This window comes from Drosophila mauritiana, chromosome 2L (assembly GCF_004382145.1).
Source record: "Drosophila mauritiana strain mau12 chromosome 2L, ASM438214v1, whole genome shotgun sequence".
Lineage (NCBI taxonomy): Eukaryota > Metazoa > Arthropoda > Insecta > Diptera > Drosophilidae > Drosophila > Drosophila mauritiana.
In genome coordinates this window covers 18,648,315-18,665,649 of record NC_046667.1, presented here as the reverse complement: position 1 = coordinate 18,665,649, position 17,335 = coordinate 18,648,315, and the positions used below count along the sequence as shown (strand labels likewise).

At 46.7% G+C, this 17,335-nt stretch overlaps 7 protein-coding genes across 8 annotated transcripts in view; 4 read left to right on the top strand and 3 right to left on the bottom strand.

Annotated features, from left to right (window-relative positions):
• Positions 1–4,638, bottom strand: part of LOC117135194 (brain tumor protein) — a 38,541-nt gene extending 33,903 nt beyond the window's left edge. For both annotated transcript variants that reach the window (XM_033295266.1, XM_033295265.1), the window contains exon 1: positions 4,186–4,638. The gene's annotated coding sequence lies outside the window, so the exon portion shown is untranslated. The remainder of the gene's footprint in view (positions 1–4,185) is intronic.
• A 337-nt stretch (positions 4,639–4,975) lies between these two features.
• Positions 4,976–5,481, top strand: LOC117135197 (probable DNA-directed RNA polymerases I and III subunit RPAC2). Its single transcript, XM_033295272.1, has 2 exons — positions 4,976–5,079; positions 5,137–5,481. Exons 1-2 carry the CDS (start codon positions 4,981–4,983, stop codon positions 5,437–5,439), a joined length of 402 nt encoding a protein of 133 aa, XP_033151163.1. The 5' UTR covers positions 4,976–4,980; the 3' UTR covers positions 5,440–5,481.
• Positions 5,389–6,194, bottom strand: LOC117135196 (dynactin subunit 6). Its single transcript, XM_033295271.1, has 2 exons — positions 6,089–6,194; positions 5,389–6,017 (listed from the first exon to the last, which is right to left on the bottom strand). Exons 1-2 carry the CDS (start codon positions 6,103–6,105, stop codon positions 5,477–5,479), a joined length of 558 nt encoding a protein of 185 aa, XP_033151162.1. The 5' UTR covers positions 6,106–6,194; the 3' UTR covers positions 5,389–5,476.
• Positions 6,195–6,568: 374 nt separating this feature from the next.
• On the top strand, positions 6,569–8,643 carry LOC117142477 (asparagine--tRNA ligase, cytoplasmic). The gene is made up of 2 exons (XM_033306497.1): positions 6,569–6,729; positions 6,841–8,643. Exons 1-2 carry the CDS (start codon positions 6,696–6,698, stop codon positions 8,481–8,483), a joined length of 1,677 nt encoding a protein of 558 aa, XP_033162388.1. The 5' UTR covers positions 6,569–6,695; the 3' UTR covers positions 8,484–8,643.
• Positions 8,644–8,907: 264 nt separating this feature from the next.
• On the bottom strand, positions 8,908–10,757 carry LOC117142483 (general transcription factor 3C polypeptide 5). Its single transcript, XM_033306511.1, has 4 exons — positions 10,601–10,757; positions 10,337–10,538; positions 10,150–10,279; positions 8,908–10,075 (listed from the first exon to the last, which is right to left on the bottom strand). The coding sequence occupies exons 1-4, from the start codon at positions 10,718–10,720 to the stop codon at positions 9,085–9,087; spliced, it is 1,443 nt and encodes a 480-aa protein (XP_033162402.1). The 5' UTR covers positions 10,721–10,757; the 3' UTR covers positions 8,908–9,084.
• Positions 10,758–11,032: 275 nt separating this feature from the next.
• LOC117148388 (pre-mRNA-splicing factor ATP-dependent RNA helicase DHX16) lies at positions 11,033–13,990 on the top strand. The gene is made up of 4 exons (XM_033315754.1): positions 11,033–11,420; positions 11,482–11,618; positions 11,679–13,248; positions 13,311–13,990. Exons 1-4 carry the CDS (start codon positions 11,074–11,076, stop codon positions 13,936–13,938), a joined length of 2,682 nt encoding a protein of 893 aa, XP_033171645.1. The 5' UTR covers positions 11,033–11,073; the 3' UTR covers positions 13,939–13,990.
• A 170-nt stretch (positions 13,991–14,160) lies between these two features.
• Positions 14,161–15,947, top strand: LOC117150205 (protein l(2)37Cc). Its single transcript, XM_033316999.1, has 3 exons — positions 14,161–14,266; positions 14,466–14,901; positions 15,169–15,947. The coding sequence occupies exons 2-3, from the start codon at positions 14,470–14,472 to the stop codon at positions 15,565–15,567; spliced, it is 831 nt and encodes a 276-aa protein (XP_033172890.1). The 5' UTR covers positions 14,161–14,266; positions 14,466–14,469; the 3' UTR covers positions 15,568–15,947.
• The last annotated feature ends 1,388 nt before the right edge of the window (positions 15,948–17,335 follow it).

The window sequence follows — 17,335 nt, the reverse complement described above, 5'->3', positions numbered from 1 at the left end:
CAAATATCCATTCGTTATATTTCAAATCCAAGGCCTAGCTATTGAAAAATATTCATAATCGAACAATGAACATATATTTGTTATAAACTATGTGCTCCTCTACTCCTAGTTACCACTGTCGTATTGGGAGTTCCTGTATTTCGGGGTAAGATGCGTTCCTCTTTTCTTCGGAGGGTTGATTAGCACCCACACCACCCATCCGCCCGCCCAAGCGAGCGCAGAGCCACCTTCCAACCAACCTTTCTTCCCGGGCATTAATAATATGGCTGACATGACTATTTATTTATTTGCAAGACACTTTCCCTAATGTTACGGCCGAGGGGTGGGTGGCCAGACGACGGAGGTCCCACCCCCCGGAAAAGGATCAAAGTCAGGAGCATACGACACGCCGTCGCAAGTTTCACATACATTCATATATGTATGTATGTATGTAAGTGGAAAGCAACCCTGCCAAAAAATAAGCCACAACCGGGGGAAAAATGCAAGTTGGACAGAACGAAAAAAGTGAAATAAAGTAAAATGAAATGAAAGCGGCAGCTGTAAAGTTCGACAATAAAAGCGGGAAGCAGCAGGGCGAAAAGGGAAAAAGTGAAACGAAAATGAAACGAAACTAGGCACAGGACATTCACACACGGGGGATGCGGTGCGAGTCCTTTGAGGACTCGAGCAGCAACCACCACCACCGAAACAACATCAACAACATCAACTTGAACTCCCATCCGCAATATGGGCGATGGCAACGGCAACAGACGGCATCGGACACATTTTACGGCTGCCCTACGGCGTATTATGCAAATCCCTCCGAGCGTACTGTGAAAAAAAGCTCAAATAATGCACGAATAAAACATGCATTTCAATTGCGAAAACCACAAGGATGTCTGGGTGGCTTACAGTGCCATTTCCCTTTCAATTCACCTGAAGCTAAAGGCCGCAAATCAAGAGCCACTCTCTTTTCGAAATTTGCTGGCTTAAATGTTCCCGGGAGCAGCGGATGCCGGGGTTTAGGTTACCAAGTTGAAGGATTCGCTATTCTAAGCCAAAATCATAGACTTTAGACCTATAATCCTTTTTTGGCTTTAATAGTCAAGCCAATAGTCCAGCAAGGACACTTAATTAGAACTTTTTTCACACCATATGTAATTTTCTTAGTGGAATATACATACATGTATCATATACATATAACAAAGTAAATGATCTACGGTTTGTTATTATATCCTCCTTAAATATGGCTAAACTTCGATACCCGACACAACGAAGGCCAAAAACAAGGAAACCCGAACAAAGGCGAAACAAGAGAAAAATGCATGTGAGGTTTTTGTTTGTTTTATGTCGCTCTGCCGGCGTCGCTGCTGCTGCGTCTGGGCAGCGATCACGCACACATAGAGAAGCAAGGAGCAGAGGGAGGGAGAGAGGAGCAAACTCAGCGCAGCTTCCTTTTGACTGGCTCTTCATACACAGGAAAAAATGATGTGGCTGTAAGTATTGCTTGATCCTATAAATCTTAAATGTGCAACCGAAGGATTGTATGTTATTTAGTATTAATATTAATCACAAATTATCAAATAAATTAATTATGCACAGTTTTTCATTAAAAGCAAAGGTGCGAAACTCAAACCTATTGATCAAATATCCATATTTGATTGCATATTTTTCCTGTTGTGTAGTTGAGACTGGCCACCATCGTTTATTTACTTGGTTTTTATGTTGATTTTGAGAATTCTAAAAATGCTTGCATCTTCATCCTTCTGCGTCTTTGTCTTCTTCCCTCCTCCTCGATTCCCCCTCCCACTATTCGTGGCCCGTATCGAATGCAGCAGATGACAGGTTTTCGCTCTCCTCCGCCCCCGCCCCCTGCTTTGACGTGCTCTCCGGCTTTATGGCGCTCCCCACCTCCTTCGTGACTCGCTGCACAGGATGTTGGAATATCACGTCGTCGTGTCCGTGTTTCCGTCTGTTCCTTGTTCTCGTTTCTCTGCTCCGTGCTCTTCATCTTCGTCTTGTGCCATTGCCACTTTACCTTTTTTGTCTGCTATTGAGCCCGGCTTCCCTTTGGCCCCTTCTTCACCACAGCTACTCCTTCCACTTCCTTTCGCCCCAAAACTGTCTGTGTATTTTATTTTATTTCGTTTCGTTTGGCTTTCGATGTCTGCAGCATCCTTGGAACTTTCTGGCACAGTGGGCCCTCCAAAAATATTGCAAGCACCATTAAAAAAGGTAGATAAATGATCGAAAGGACACACCATTGCTGGGTCTAAATAATACTGTCAGAATTATTTTCAAAAATTCGTTAAACATGCATTAATTTGCGATAAGAATCGGTAAAATCCTTGTGTTAGTACCATTATACATATAATTTTTGTTTTAAAATTCAATTTGCAACCTGTCCTTGTCAAGTCAGCACACTGTGTCTACACTCTGGACAGGTATTTTGTACCTCAAGTGGATTATTTGCAATATTCATGGCACAAGATGGAATATATACCACTCTAGGGAGGACTTACAAATTCGGGCTCCCCCTCTTTTGTCATTTATTTTCACGTGCGCAGCTATACACAAAGAATACTGTTGTGCTTTATTTATATTTAATTAATATAATCTTAAAATGGTTTACAGTACCACATCCTTTTTCTATGCGTTTATGACTTTCTACTCGTTTGCGTTGTTTGTACGTTGGAAAAATATATTACACACGAGTCGGTGAATTGTTTACGAATCAGTTTCGCGAGTAAATGCTAGAGAAGTTATTTTCCCTATATACAGGCCATAAATCGCTGTTGCTATGTACAAATGAACGTATATAGTATGTTGTGTTTATATATTTACATGGGCCCTCTGGATCGTATTCCCAGAACCATTTCGCACTTCTCTTTTTCTTATTCTCCCTTTTTGCGACGATCGTGACGGTTATATGCAGTTCCTTTGTTGTAACCACCACAAAGCCGAAATAATTGCAAACTCAAAAGAAACCCATAAAAGCAAGAATAGAGTTAGCCCAGGAGAGAGAGAGAGAGCGAGCCACTTTTTTTCGGCCAGGAGAGAGCAGCTGCCTCGCTCTCACTCACACACGAGCCACAAAAACGCCGGCTCTCAATACATATATACATACTTACACTGCAGGCCAAGTAAAAACAAAAACAACAAGGCAAAAGGGCGCCCAGCATAATGGGGGAAACGAAATGGAAGCGGAACGCAGCCTAGACTAAATTGCAACAACTGCAAATTGGGGGGAACGCATGGCGCCAAACGAAACGTGAGACAGACTCGGGCGCACATACATACATACACGAAAAGTGATTATTACAACACAAGCGCTGAGGCGCGTGGGCGCGAGGAGGGGGAACGCATGAGATAACGGAACATGCTGCCGCATTAGTCACCACCAAAGCACAACAAATGTGTGCACATGTGTGAGTGTGTGTGTGTGTCAGCTACCACCGAACAAATGAGTGCAAAGGAGTTAGCAGGATGCCGAAAAGGAGTCGGAGAGGGGAAGGGCAAGGGGCAGGGGAGGAGAGCATAGCAACCAGTGGAAACATATTACAGTGATCATTGGCTAACAGCAATTTGCAATAAAGTGCTGCATATCCTGGGGCGAAATTTATTTTTAAAAATCTTATTGGATTAAATACTATACATACACAAAATTAAATAAAATATTTTGTTAGCACCGTCCATGCTAAAAACTATTAAGAGATCATATTTGATCGTATTTAACCTTTGGGTTATATGTAATTTCCTAAAGTACAATTTAAGAAACCGAATACTGTTATTCTCCTAATTGGTAATTGAAGATGCAAACTGCCAACGTGAATGCAAAGTGCCAATTAGGAAATTTAACAATTTGGGTATAAAAGTCTACATTATTGGCAATAACTAACGAAAAGCAGAACAGGAGGCACAGTAACGATCAAGATAAAGCTTTAGTTGAGCCTCTGAACTGGTATTTTTTAGCCATCACTTCCGCCTTCGCGGGCAGCAGCGTCGACTGCACGGCGGCCGAGGTAGCTGCCTGTTTGCAGCTGTGTGCGTGCACAAAAATAAAAGGGCGCATGAATTTGCATAATTTTCGGAACCAGATGGGGGGCGTGGCCGTCAACAAAATTGAAATGACAACTCGAGCTTTTCAATAACGCTTATTTATGTATGCGATGTTATTAATAAGCACATGGTGGGCATTAAACAAACCTGTATTGCAGCCAATTCCTGATGGAAACGGCAAAAAAGCATGTAAAATGAACTGCCGATTCGTCGTTGTATGCGTTTTTGGCCGAGTGTCGGTGTTTTTGGAGCAACTTCACGTTGAATGCATTGCGCAAATAATTATGTTTGCCGTTGCAGTTTTTTGTTTTTGTTTTCTTCGCTCCGCTTCGCCTCTCTGCTTCTTTCCTTGCCGCCTTTTCTGCTGATGCTTTCAAACAAACCAACACTCACACACACACACGTATGCAGAAGGCGGCTTGCAATTATGCTAATGCGGCTGTTTGCGACACTTTTCTTCTTCTTTTGGCCGACACCGCACAAAACTGATTTCGCAGTTGGCCTAATAAAATTGGCCACAGAACGAAGCGAATTAACAGCAACACACACAATTTAATGCTCTGGCTCAAAAACCGCGTCCGTGTCAGAACGCGTCAAGAACTGGAGCTGGTGGAGACATCGGCGTGCTATCGATACATCGATGACGCTACCTCGGTATCTATGCGTTACTTACAATTTAAAAGTAACGCATTTTATTTTCAAGAATTAAAGTCAATGGGGCATGACACTTGGCACAAGTAAACAGTAGGAATGTTTCAGAAGATATACTCTTTTGTTTACATACACAAATTGAATTTGTTATTTGTTTTATTTACAGTTTTATCGTGTAGATTTGTTTAAGCTTAAGTCAAATTTTAAATTGGATAAGCATCTCTACATTTTACCTACATTGCATTCCAATTGGAACTTGCCGTCTTTAGATACTTACATCGATATGTTTCGATGACTCTAACATCGATTGCCGAGGCATGTGCCTTGCACGTTTTTTGTAAACAAACGAAAGAGTATTTGAACAAACTGAAAATGGGAGCATTGGCAGAGGTAGGCAATGCATTAAATATGCAAAGTGGGTAATTAATACTTGAATACTTTCCGCAGCTGGCTGGTGATGAGAAAAACGGCGAAGGATCTCGGACTTTTGTGTTCACCAACGAGGGCCACACGCTGGGAAATGCGCTGAAAACGATTATAGCCCGCTACCCGGAGGTGGATTTCTGTGGCTACACAATTCCGCATCCCACAGAGCAGAAGCTGCACTTCCGCATCCAATCCCGTCGAGACAGAGCCATAGATATACTTAAACGGGGACTGGAGGATCTGGAGGGTCTGTGTGACCATACAATCGTTACGTTCGAAAAGGAGATGGCCGAGTTTAATGCCATGAAAGTGGAGAATACATGACGGATTAGATATATATATGTATAAAGAGTTCTTAAAACTAAACCACGCTGCGCGCCTTCTTGGGATCGTAGTTGGGTTTGCGGAGATGATGATAGTTCGGCAGGACCTTGCGCAGGAAGTCGATCTGCAGGGTCTGCGATCCCTGCTTGTCGATGGCCTCGCGCTGCAGGCCCTGCTCTCCATAAACAATCGTGTTTTCGGGCAGACGTTGACTACCATGGATCCTTATTCCAGCTCCCACCACACAACCGCTGGAAACAGTGACACCGCGGCCCACAAAACACTTGCTCTCGAAGACGTTCTTGTCGCCAATCTTGGCCGCTTCCACTTGGCAGCCGACTTCAAAGACATTGTGAGTGCCAATGCTCAGGATATTGTTAACATCCCAAACGGCGCCCGGCTCCAAACGGTGTGCTACGGTGGCATATTCCTCTATGATGCAGTTCTCCCCAATTATTATGGGTCCTGCGTCGGCGATAACGGTGGCACTCGGATGAACCACACAGCCCGACGAGAAGGTGATGTCACCGCGCAGGTTGCTCTCCTCGCAGACCACCGCCTTGGGCAGGATTTTGATTCTGTTGAGAGGAAATAGTATAGCTGAATTTAGTAAATTAGTTTTGTAAGTACTTATGCTGCAAGTACTTACCTGTTTTCCGAGGGCATTTTCTGTTTTCTTAAATTGTTTACGTTTTCTCACGAAGGTGAGAAGGCAACTTTATTTATCGATAATAGCTGAGGGATTGCAAATGAGCCGATATTTTATAGCCAGATTTAGTTACTTTAAAAAATCGGAAATGTAAAAAGAACCATTAAATTTTGCATAATTTGCATCAAAAACCCAATGACCATTTGCATAAAAAAAAACCAATGAAAAATCATGACGCCGAACTTTATTGCTCAAAAACCAAATTAATGTTGAATACTCATTTACAAGCAATACATACTGATTCCTAGTTCTTTTTATAAAAACCTGTTATGCAGAGAACTTTTTCTTAAGAAATAAACACAATTATTTATAATGTAATAGAAGACTTCCCGCCCAAAAATCCAAGTGTTGCATATTTAAACTTTCAGCCCCCACTTGGCAATTGGTGTTTTCCAGCACTTGCTTTGCATCGTGTCTATCGACTATCCGGCGAGAAGTATCGTTTTGCCAAAGCTGTCGACTTCAAGCTGATGCAATTTTGTGCATGTATTAACGAGATTTAAGGCAAATCAGTTCTCAGTAAAGTCTTAGTCACAAAGCAGACAAAATGCCCGCCGATCAGTTGGCTGAGTTAACCTTGGGTAAGCATGCGTTTAAGTGATAGAAGTGGGCCAATTATTTCGTCCACGTTGCCAGCGAACCAGATTTATCGATCTATAATGTGCAATGTTTATATGTACGACCATGTGCAGGTGCTATCTTTACGTCGGAAAAGAAGGGCAGTGATGAGTCCGGCGATGGCAGTGAGTCCAAGCCCTTCAAGACCATCCTGCAGGCGATGCGTCATGCGGGCAAGGAGCCCTTTCCCACGATTTACGTAGACACCAAGGATCCGAATGCAGCGGAGCCCTACGAGCCGGCTGCCAAGTCCCAGCTGAAGAAAATTCAGAAACTGTTCGTCAGGGAGTCGCACAAGAATGCCGAGAAGCAGCAACGTGAGGCGGAGGATGCGGAGAAGCGTCAGCAGAATCTGGAGGATGCCCGGAAGGTGAAGATCTCGGAGGATCCCAGTCTGCCGGTGGCCCGCAGAATTCGAATCTTGGAGGGCACTGCCAACCGCGACTCGCGTGTCAAGGTCTACGGTTGGGTTCATCGTCTGCGTCGTCAGGGCAAATCCCTGATATTCATAACACTGCGCGACGGCACCGGTTTCCTGCAGTGCGTGCTAAACGATCAGCTCTGCCAGACCTACGATGCGCTCACTCTAAGCACGGAAAGCTCTGTGGTCCTGTTCGGTACCCTGAAACTAGTTCCAGAAGGAAAGACGGCGCCGGGAGGGCATGAACTAAACGTTGACTACTGGGAGCTGATTGGTCAGGCTCCGCCCGGCGGCGCCGATGCCATTCTCAACGAGGAAGCGCAACCGGACGTGCAGCTCGACAACCGGCATATCATGATCCGTGGCGAGAACACCTCGAAAGTGCTCAAGATGCGATCCGTTGTGACGCAAGCATTCCGTGCCCACTACGAGGCGCGTGGCTATAACGAGGTGACGCCCCCGACTCTGGTACAGACCCAGGTAGAAGGTGGCTCAACGCTCTTCAAGCTCAAGTACTTCGGCGAGGAGGCTTACCTCACGCAGAGCTCGCAACTATATCTGGAGACCTGCCTGCCGTCTTTGGGCGACGTCTTTACCATTTCCCAGAGCTATCGTGCGGAACAGAGTCGTACGCGGCGGCACTTGGCCGAATACTCGCACGTGGAGGCCGAGTGTCCGTTCCTAACGTTCGATGAGCTGCTTGATCGATTGGAGGATCTGGTCTGCGACGTGGTGGATCGTGTTCTGAAGTCCCCATGGGGTTACTTGGTCAAGGAGCTTAACCCTGACTTCAAGCCGCCTCAGAAGCCATTCCGTCGCATGAACTACGAGGATGCCATCAAGTGGCTGAAGGAGAACAACGTGACCAAGGACGATGGCACCTTCTATGAGTTCGGCGAGGATATTCCCGAGGCTCCTGAGCGCAAGATGACCGATACCATCAACGAACCCATTATGCTGTGCCGTTTCCCAGCGGAAATCAAGTCCTTCTACATGCAGCGCTGCAAGGAGGACCAGCGTTTGACCGAGAGCGTGGACGTTCTGCTGCCAAATGTGGGCGAGATTGTGGGCGGATCGATGAGGATCTACGACAGCGAGGAGCTGCTCAAGGGCTATGCGCGCGAAGGCATTGATCCACAGCCCTACTACTGGTACACGGACCAGCGCGTCTATGGAACCATGCCGCATGGCGGCTATGGTTTGGGACTGGAGCGCTTCCTCTGCTGGCTGCTCAACCGCTACCACATCCGCGAGGTCTGCCTGTACCCTCGATTCCTCGACAGATGCAGGCCCTAGGCAGTGGGGGAGAGGGTAATCCGTCAGCCGGCATTTACAGCGGTCGTAGAACTTCTCGCCGACTTAAAATTTAGCTTCTGCTATTGAGAATGAAATTTAACACAGCTATCTGCGTAATTATCAAAGAATAAAGGCCTCGCCTTCGCTTCATTCAATTGAATAAACTAAACAACTTTGCGATACTTTAAAAGGGTATATTACTAAAAAAATTCAACTCTGTTTTTGCTTTAATATAAAATAAAACATCGGAGAGAATTCTGGGGAAGTACACTTTTCTGCTGCACTTAGGCCTCGTGGAAATAATAAACAATGCAACTTGCAAGTGCAACTGGCTATGGTGATTCACTAGATTGATTGCTAACGAGGATGGAAAATAACGCATGATATGATAAATATAATAATAGTCAAAATAGGGCGAAAGTGATTGGGTAAAACGTAGTTGATCATGTATTATTGAAAGCTGAAGAACGTCACCAAACAGAACATGATCCCAAGTTTAAGGGTTTCTTCATTTCAGCTGATCGATACGAACTTAAATCACTAGTAAGCAAGCGAACTTATAAATATTCTATGCTATAATCATTTCAGTCAGCATTCCCATTCAGCTTGTGATATTGTCGAAAAGTTGCTCGATGTCGTTGTCTACGAATTGCTCCGAGTTGCCCATGGCTTGCGTCTCATCCAGCTCCATGTCCTCTTCCTGCGTCTCCTCGTCCTCGGCCTCGTCCTCATCCTCTTCGTCGGCCTGCGTAACTGCCTCCACTTCGGCTGTAAGGTTCTCCTTGCGGTAATGGTTGCGCAAAAGTTCGCTAATGGAGGCGCAGACTATCTGTCGCACTTGAGCATCGAATCCCGGCGGCAGCCAGCCAGTGCGCTCATTGCACACAGCTCCGGTGAGTGGAGTGGGGATCTTCTCCAGCATTTCCTGTATCCTTGTCATACGGACGTCGCAGTAGCGCAGCATGCATTGCCTGGAGCGCGGCAGCTTGTGCTCATCGAAGTAGGGATAGTCAATGTCCTGAACCAAATCAGACACTCGATCCTCGATGGGCGCGAATGGAGCGTTCGCCGCCCTCCGCTGCTTTACAAACTTCTTGGCGTACACGAATTCGGAGAGACCGGTGCTGAATCGCAGTCGGAAGTCGAAGGTCTGATAGTAGCGACTATTGAAGTCCTTGCGGGGATCGTAGCCGAAGCGAACATACAAAGTGCGCCACGGTCCGTTGCTAAAGTAAAATGCCAGCGATGGAGTGATGCACTTTAGCTTGTCGTTAGTCAAACCCGATTCATATTGCAGCGCGATTCGTGTCCAAATTGGACAGTCATCGAATAGCTTTTTGACCAATGCCAGCTGCTCATCCGAAACGTACTTAACCTTGAGTCGTTTAAGGTTCTGGGAGTCTGCCTGAGTGGGAAAGCTGTCCACCATGTTGAACGAGACCACGCCCTGGTTGTCGTAGGAGGACTTGGACTGCACGCCCAGCACCTCATGTTGGCCGTCTTCTGAGGGATCGATACGATATGTGCCCGCGTAGACCGTGTCCACATGGGTGAACAATTCGGGCAGCGCCAGCAATTGGCTGTGACGACGTCTGTGGGAAAAATACGATGCTTTAACATCTCATTCTCTTGGTGCAAAAAGCACGACTATGGAGAAGTTACTCACTTAAAGAAGTCCAAGTCGGTGGTGTTTTTGGGTTTCAACTGGTCCAAAGCGTACGTGAGCTCCTGGGCAGCCTTTGCGTTGTCACTTGTGGGAGTTGACCAGAGGGGTAGGTATTGGAAATCACAAAGCGCTTGAAGTGAAAGGAAATTAGAATATATCGTGGATTGAATCCCCACCATCCACTCACTTTCAAAGGTGAAACTCCTGCTGCAGTGGCCCAACACCCGCACAAAATATTCCGGAGGCCGTTGCTTGTCCTTTTTGTGGCGCCTCACGGTTATGGACAGCAGCACACCAGTCTTATCCGTGCAGTCCCCAAATGTGGGTTTGTTGTAGGGATTCTCCGGATGGAAGTGCAATGCCAATCGTTTCACTTCGTCGCCCAAAACCTGCGCATGGAATGGAATATCAACCAAGCTGTCCGGTTGCCTAACCAGGTTGAATTCCATACCTTGGACACATTGATGATGCCGCCCAGAGTGGCTATCATCCGATCGGGATTTACCACTCGGCCGGGGTACTCGATCAACTCATATTCCTTCTGAGGATTGAAACTCAATTGGCGCGACATGTTCCGAAACTGAGGTGAGTTTTACGCATTAAACAGCTGTTGGGGCAACAGTGATGCTCACTGCTAATAGATTTGAGCAAGACAAAAAACACACAAAATTGAATGTGCTATGACGATGTACCACATAAGCCCTTTCAAACTAGTTATTACCACAAAATAGCCGAAAAAAAGAAGAAAAATAACTTGTAATAAAATAAACAAAATTATACATTTAATATATAATCAACTAATCTATTTTTAACAATTAGATTATTTTTGTTTGCTCACCCCGCGCTGAAAATAGCTATCTTGGCAGCACTGCATGTTATCGAATTACCTATCGCTAGCCGGTTTGTTTATAAGCAATCTTGAAAATGTCGAGTAAAAACAGAAAACGCACGGCCAGCAGCAGCAGCGATGAGGAGCCGGACAGCGAGGAAGAGTCTCGCCTAAAGGACCTGCAGGAGCGCGACGAGTTCGCCAGCCGGCTGAAGAAGCGGGACGACGATCGGACGCGCAATGTGGTTGATTCCACCGGCGGACGCAGGGCCATCGAGGAGGCCACCAAGCGACTGAAGCTGGAGCACGAGGATCGGGACAAGATAGTGCCTCACCTGCGTCTGCAGTCGCGTCGCCAGTACCTGGAGAAGCGCAAGGATGACAAGGTGGCCGAGCTGGAGGCGGACATCCTGGACGATGAGTACCTCTTCGATGAGAGCGTGTAGGATCATAGCTGAATCCTTACCTGCATAGGTATCCAAATAATCGTGGTTTCCTTTCAGCCTGACCAAACGGGAGAAAGAGGAGCGCCAGTACAAGAAGCAACTGCTGAACATCGCCAAGGAGCATGAGAAGGCGCGAGAACTAGAGCGCATCCAGCGCTATAATATGCCACAGGACCTGAAAAAGGGAGAGCGATGTATGTAGACTACGCACGTTGGTCCTAGATAAATACTCATATGCTATTTTCCCACTTAAGCTGAATACGTTGAGGTGGATGAGTTTGAGAAGCAACCCAACTCAGAGCAGAAGAAATGGGAGGCTGAACAGCTGGCTTCGGCGCGTTTCCATTTCGGTGCCAAGGATGCCAAGGCGGAGGAGGAGTATGAGCTGCTCCTTGACGATCAGATTGATTTCATCCAAGCCCTTACCCTGGACGGAAGTCGAGAGAAGTCATCTAGCCGACAGCCTGAACTCACGGAGAAGGAACGCAAACGTTTGACATTGGACGAGACCAGAAGATCACTGCCCGTTTATCCGTTCAAGGAGGATCTGATTGCTGCTGTAAAGGAACATCAGGTGCTCATCATCGAAGGTGAAACGGGCTCGGGCAAAACGACACAGGTGCCGCAGTACCTCGTGGAAGCTGGTTTCACCAAGGACAAGAAGATGATCGGATGCACGCAACCACGTCGTGTGGCCGCCATGTCGGTGGCAGCACGCGTGGCCGAGGAAATGGGCGTGAAGCTGGGCAACGAGGTGGGCTACAGCATCCGTTTCGAGGACTGCACCTCGGATCGCACCATTCTCAAGTACATGACGGACGGCACCCTGCATCGAGAGTTCCTGTCGGAACCCGACTTGGCCTCCTACAGTGTGATGATTATCGATGAGGCTCACGAACGCACACTGCACACGGACATCTTGTTTGGCCTGGTCAAGGATATTGCTCGCTTTAGACCAGAGTTGAAGCTGCTCATTTCCAGTGCCACTCTGGATGCGGAGAAGTTCTCCGCTTTCTTCGATGATGCACCCATCTTTCGCATACCTGGTCGCCGTTATCCAGTGGACATATTCTACACCAAGGCTCCGGAAGCGGACTACATTGACGCGTGTTGCGTTTCAGTTTTGCAGATTCATGCCACTCAACCCTTGGGCGATATTCTAGTCTTCCTCACTGGTCAGGATGAGATCGAGACTTGTCAGGAGGTTCTGCATGATCGCGTAAAACGGCTGGGCTCCAAAATACGTGAGCTGATCGTTATACCCGTCTATGCGAATCTACCGAGTGATATGCAGGCCAAAATCTTCGAGCCCACGCCGCCGAATGCCCGGAAAGTTATCCTGGCCACCAATATAGCAGAGACCTCGCTGACCATCGACAACATCATTTATGTGATTGATCCTGGGTTCGCCAAGCAGAACAATTTCAATTCCCGCACTGGCATGGAATCGCTTATGGTGGTGCCCATTTCCAAGGCCTCCGCCAATCAGCGAGCGGGCAGAGCGGGACGAACTGCTCCGGGAAAGTGCTTCCGTCTGTATACGGCGTGGGCATACAAGCACGAACTGGAGGACAATACCGTTCCGGAGATACAGCGTATTAATCTGGGCAATGCGGTGCTCATGTTAAAGGCTCTGGGCATCAATGATCTGATACACTTCGACTTCCTGGACCCTCCGCCGCACGAGACACTGGTACTGGCTCTGGAGCAGCTGTATGCCCTGGGTGCGCTGAATCACCATGGAGAGTTAACGAAGCTGGGTAGACGGATGGCGGAGTTTCCCGTGGATCCCATGATGGGCAAGATGCTGCTGGCAAGCGAAAAGTATGTAAACGAACTAACTAAACAGAAGTGAAATAATTGGCATATTCGTATATTTTTTTTAGATACAAATGCTCCGAGGAGATGGTGACCATTGCAGCCATGCTGTCCGTGAACAGCGCCATTTTCTACAGGCCCAAGGACAAAATCATTCATGCGGACACAGCGCGAAAAAACTTCAATCACATGCACGGCGACCACCTGAGCCTCCTGCAGGTCTACAATCAGTGGGCGGAGACGGACTACAGCACCCAGTGGTGCTACGAGAACTTCATCCAGTACAGATCGATGAAGCGGGCTCGAGACGTGCGGGAGCAGCTGGTGGGACTGATGCAGCGTGTCGAGATCGACATGGTCAGCTGCCTGCCGGAGACTGTAAACGTGCGCAAGGCAGCCACCGCTGGTTACTTTTACCATGTGGCGCGACTCTCGAAGGGCGGTCACTACAAGACCATCAAGCACAATCAGACCGTGATGATACATCCGAACTCCTCGCTCTTTGAGGAGCTGCCGCGCTGGGTGCTCTATCACGAGCTGGTGTTCACCTCCAAGGAGTACATGCGTCAGGTTATCGAGATCGAGAGCAAGTGGTTGCTGGAGGTGGCTCCGCACTACTACAAGGCCAAGGAGCTGGAGGATTCGACGAACAAGAAGATGCCAAAGGTCGCCGGGCGCGCCGAAATGGCACAATAATTTTGGGGGTTTTTAGTTTGCAATTAATAATAAACTTTTATTGTAAATTTCACGTTTTGTGGTTTCAGATTGTAAACTGGGTGTGTTTATTATTATTCTTTTTAAATTTGGCCCCAATCTATCGATAATCTTAAGAAACAGTAGTGGAGACATATATTTCACAATCGAATACTATTCTTATTAGTACGTTAAAAGTATCGATATGTACCGGCCCCACCGACCATTGTATTATCGATAACGTGCCGTGCGGTTGTATTTCGTGTTTTGCATTTCAAAGGGCATAATTGCACAATAATATAATTTAATTGCATCCAAAAAGCTTTAATAAGTAAGTCTATGAGTGAGCCGAGCTAACTGCGTTGGAAGAACAGGAAGAGCAGGGGATAAAAACACACAAACAGCACATTGTCATTAAACCATGACGTTCTAACCTAAAAACTGATGAAATTTCCAAGTCCAGTCGGCTTTCATTTACATATATAGTTTTTAGAAAAGTAACTAAATACATTACGTTTTTTTATTCAAAGGATAATGGCTGCTCAGTTCTTCAATCGCATTGGCCAAATGGGCCTTGGAGTGGCCGTTTTGGGTGGCGTTGTCAATTCGGCATTATATAATGTGGAAGGCGGCCACCGGGCGGTCATCTTCGATCGCTTCACCGGCATCAAGGAGAACGTGGTCGGCGAGGGCACCCACTTCTTCATCCCATGGGTGCAGCGGCCCATCATCTTTGATATCCGGTCCCAGCCCCGCAACGTTCCTGTGATCACGGGCAGCAAGGATCTGCAGAATGTCAACATCACGCTCCGCATCCTGTACCGCCCCATTCCCGACCAACTGCCCAAGATCTACACCATTCTCGGCCAGGACTACGACGAGCGTGTCCTACCCTCCATCGCGCCTGAGGTGCTGAAGGCTGTGGTCGCCCAGTTCGACGCCGGCGAGCTGATCACCCAGCGTGAGGTGAGTGAAACATCAGGAGACCTCTCTTTCTTTGGGATACGCACCTATGTTTACTTAGTATCAGCTCATCAGATCGCATCGTATTTCACGCGATTTATATTTCCGATTTAAATTTGATTGTGTAAGCAAGAACGCGATCTTGGCGCTTAAGTCTAGGCTTAATGCTCTTTTGAGAATTGAAGCTTAAGAAATGTATTATTATTCAACTTATGCAGTCGGAAATGTAATATTTTCATGCCCGTACTTAACGTAATAACCTCTTTGCAGATGGTGTCGCAACGCGTTTCCCAGGAACTGACTGTCCGTGCCAAGCAGTTCGGCTTTATTCTGGATGACATCTCGCTCACGCACTTGACCTTCGGTCGGGAGTTCACGCTGGCCGTCGAGATGAAGCAGGTGGCCCAGCAGGAGGCGGAGAAGGCGCGTTTCGTCGTGGAGAAGGCCGAGCAGCAGAAGCTGGCGTCCATCATTTCGGCGGAGGGTGATGCCGAAGCCGCTGGCCTGTTGGCCAAGTCTTTCGGCGAGGCCGGAGACGGTCTGGTGGAGCTGCGACGTATTGAGGCCGCCGAGGATATCGCCTACCAGCTATCCCGTTCCCGTGGAGTCGCCTACTTGCCCAGCGGACAGAGCACGCTGCTCAATCTGCCATCGACCATCGCGCAGTAGCTGGGTGCATCTAGTTCCGTTAAGTTGTAACTACCTATAGCATTTACTAAGTACTTTTCGATTTTGTTTCTGCTGAAATATGCACTACTCTAAAGCGTTCGCGCCCGACTGACTGGAGAATACTAAGCGAAACAACCAAAATTTGTCTCATGTAATCGGTTTTTCCATTATCTTCCCGATCGGGTTCGAAATCCGGTCGCAGTGTGCGCTCCGAATGCGGCTCAACTTTTGTTGTTTCTGTTTGGGTCGTTCGTGTGCGCGTCCTGCTGAATTGGTCCTTAAGATCGGCGCCTGGCTCAAACCAACTCCAGTAATTCAAAGAAACACAGACCGTAAGAAAATTTCATTATGTGAACAAACAATAAATGATAATCCTTACATATGTGGGCTTTTAAATTGAGTGTGATGGTTATGCAGGGTATGCTATTTAGTTTATGAACACTTTTACTTTCCCAATTAATTACAGATCGATCCTAAAACGCATCTAATCAATTGCCCATATCGCTCCAGACTAAATACGTGACCTATTGAAGCTCAGCGATGTGATGTACCCCGCTCGCTTATCTCGGCCCTAGTTTACTTTTTATGCCTGTTTATGCAATCCCCCTCTCAAAGGCGCCATTCGACCCCTATAGAAGGCAAATACTTTCCCATTCATTCGCAACTCAAGACGGTCATAAATCAAATTGTAGTATTCTTCGCCCCAATCGACCCGAACTCCAGCCACCCGTAAAGCAGCATAATGTGGGTGGCTGGTTGGGTGGCTGGTGGCTGGTAACTGGCGACTGGGTGGAGCACCCAGCGCATTAAAATCGAAAGCAGAGCCGTTGGCATGGCGTATAAATCTGTTGATTCAGCCAAGTGATTTGCCAAAGTGGCTTCGTTGAAATGTCAGGCACACGCACTTTGCTCGCACTCAGCAACAGTTGGACCACCCGTAGGATTCTCAGCAGCCCTACACTGAAAGAAATTACAACCTTTACTCGTAGAGTAAAAATGTATATTTGATTCGATGAAAAGGGGAAGCGTGTCCGTTCTTAATATTCTTAACTAGGATATACCCATGTTCGTCTGTCCGTCCGTTTGTCTGTCCGTCCGTATAAACTTCGAGATTTTGAGAACTATAAAAGCAAGAAAGTTTAGACTAGGCACCAACTCTAGCACACGCAAAAGGGTCACAAAAACAGTTTTAGAAAAATATTTAAAATTTTTTTATTATATTTCTTGTTATATTCTTTTGCATAAAAATATCAAAAATATTTAAGCCCCATAATTACTGTTTCTTGCGAATTTCTATTGATATTTCAAGTGAATTTTGAAATTCCTCTCAACCAAAAGTCATTATCTTTCTTTAGTAATTTTGATGTCCTTGAATTTCTCTCAGTATATGCGGAACTGCCCGCTCAAAAGGCTCAACCTAGCCCACTTCCCCTAGCACAATGCGAAAGTGAGTGAGAGCATTGGATTATTTGACGTCACAATTCCATGAGCGGTTCAGAAAGCACGTCATGTGTGGTGCTCTATAATAACCGGTTTCCAAGATGCGCGTAAAGCGTGCCATTCGCGGCTTAATCAATTTCTTGTCTTTCCTACGAATTTAATTTTGTTTACCTTTTTTGCGTGATTTTTTCTTCGGGGAGCCCAAGAAAAACCCTGTTTCGAGTGACTCATGATGGGGGATTCCTGTCGAGATCGCTGTCTTTTCTCAAATTCGAGTTGGGAAGCATTCAAAATGTTTTGCTTTGTGTTTAAAATATCACTGGGTTCA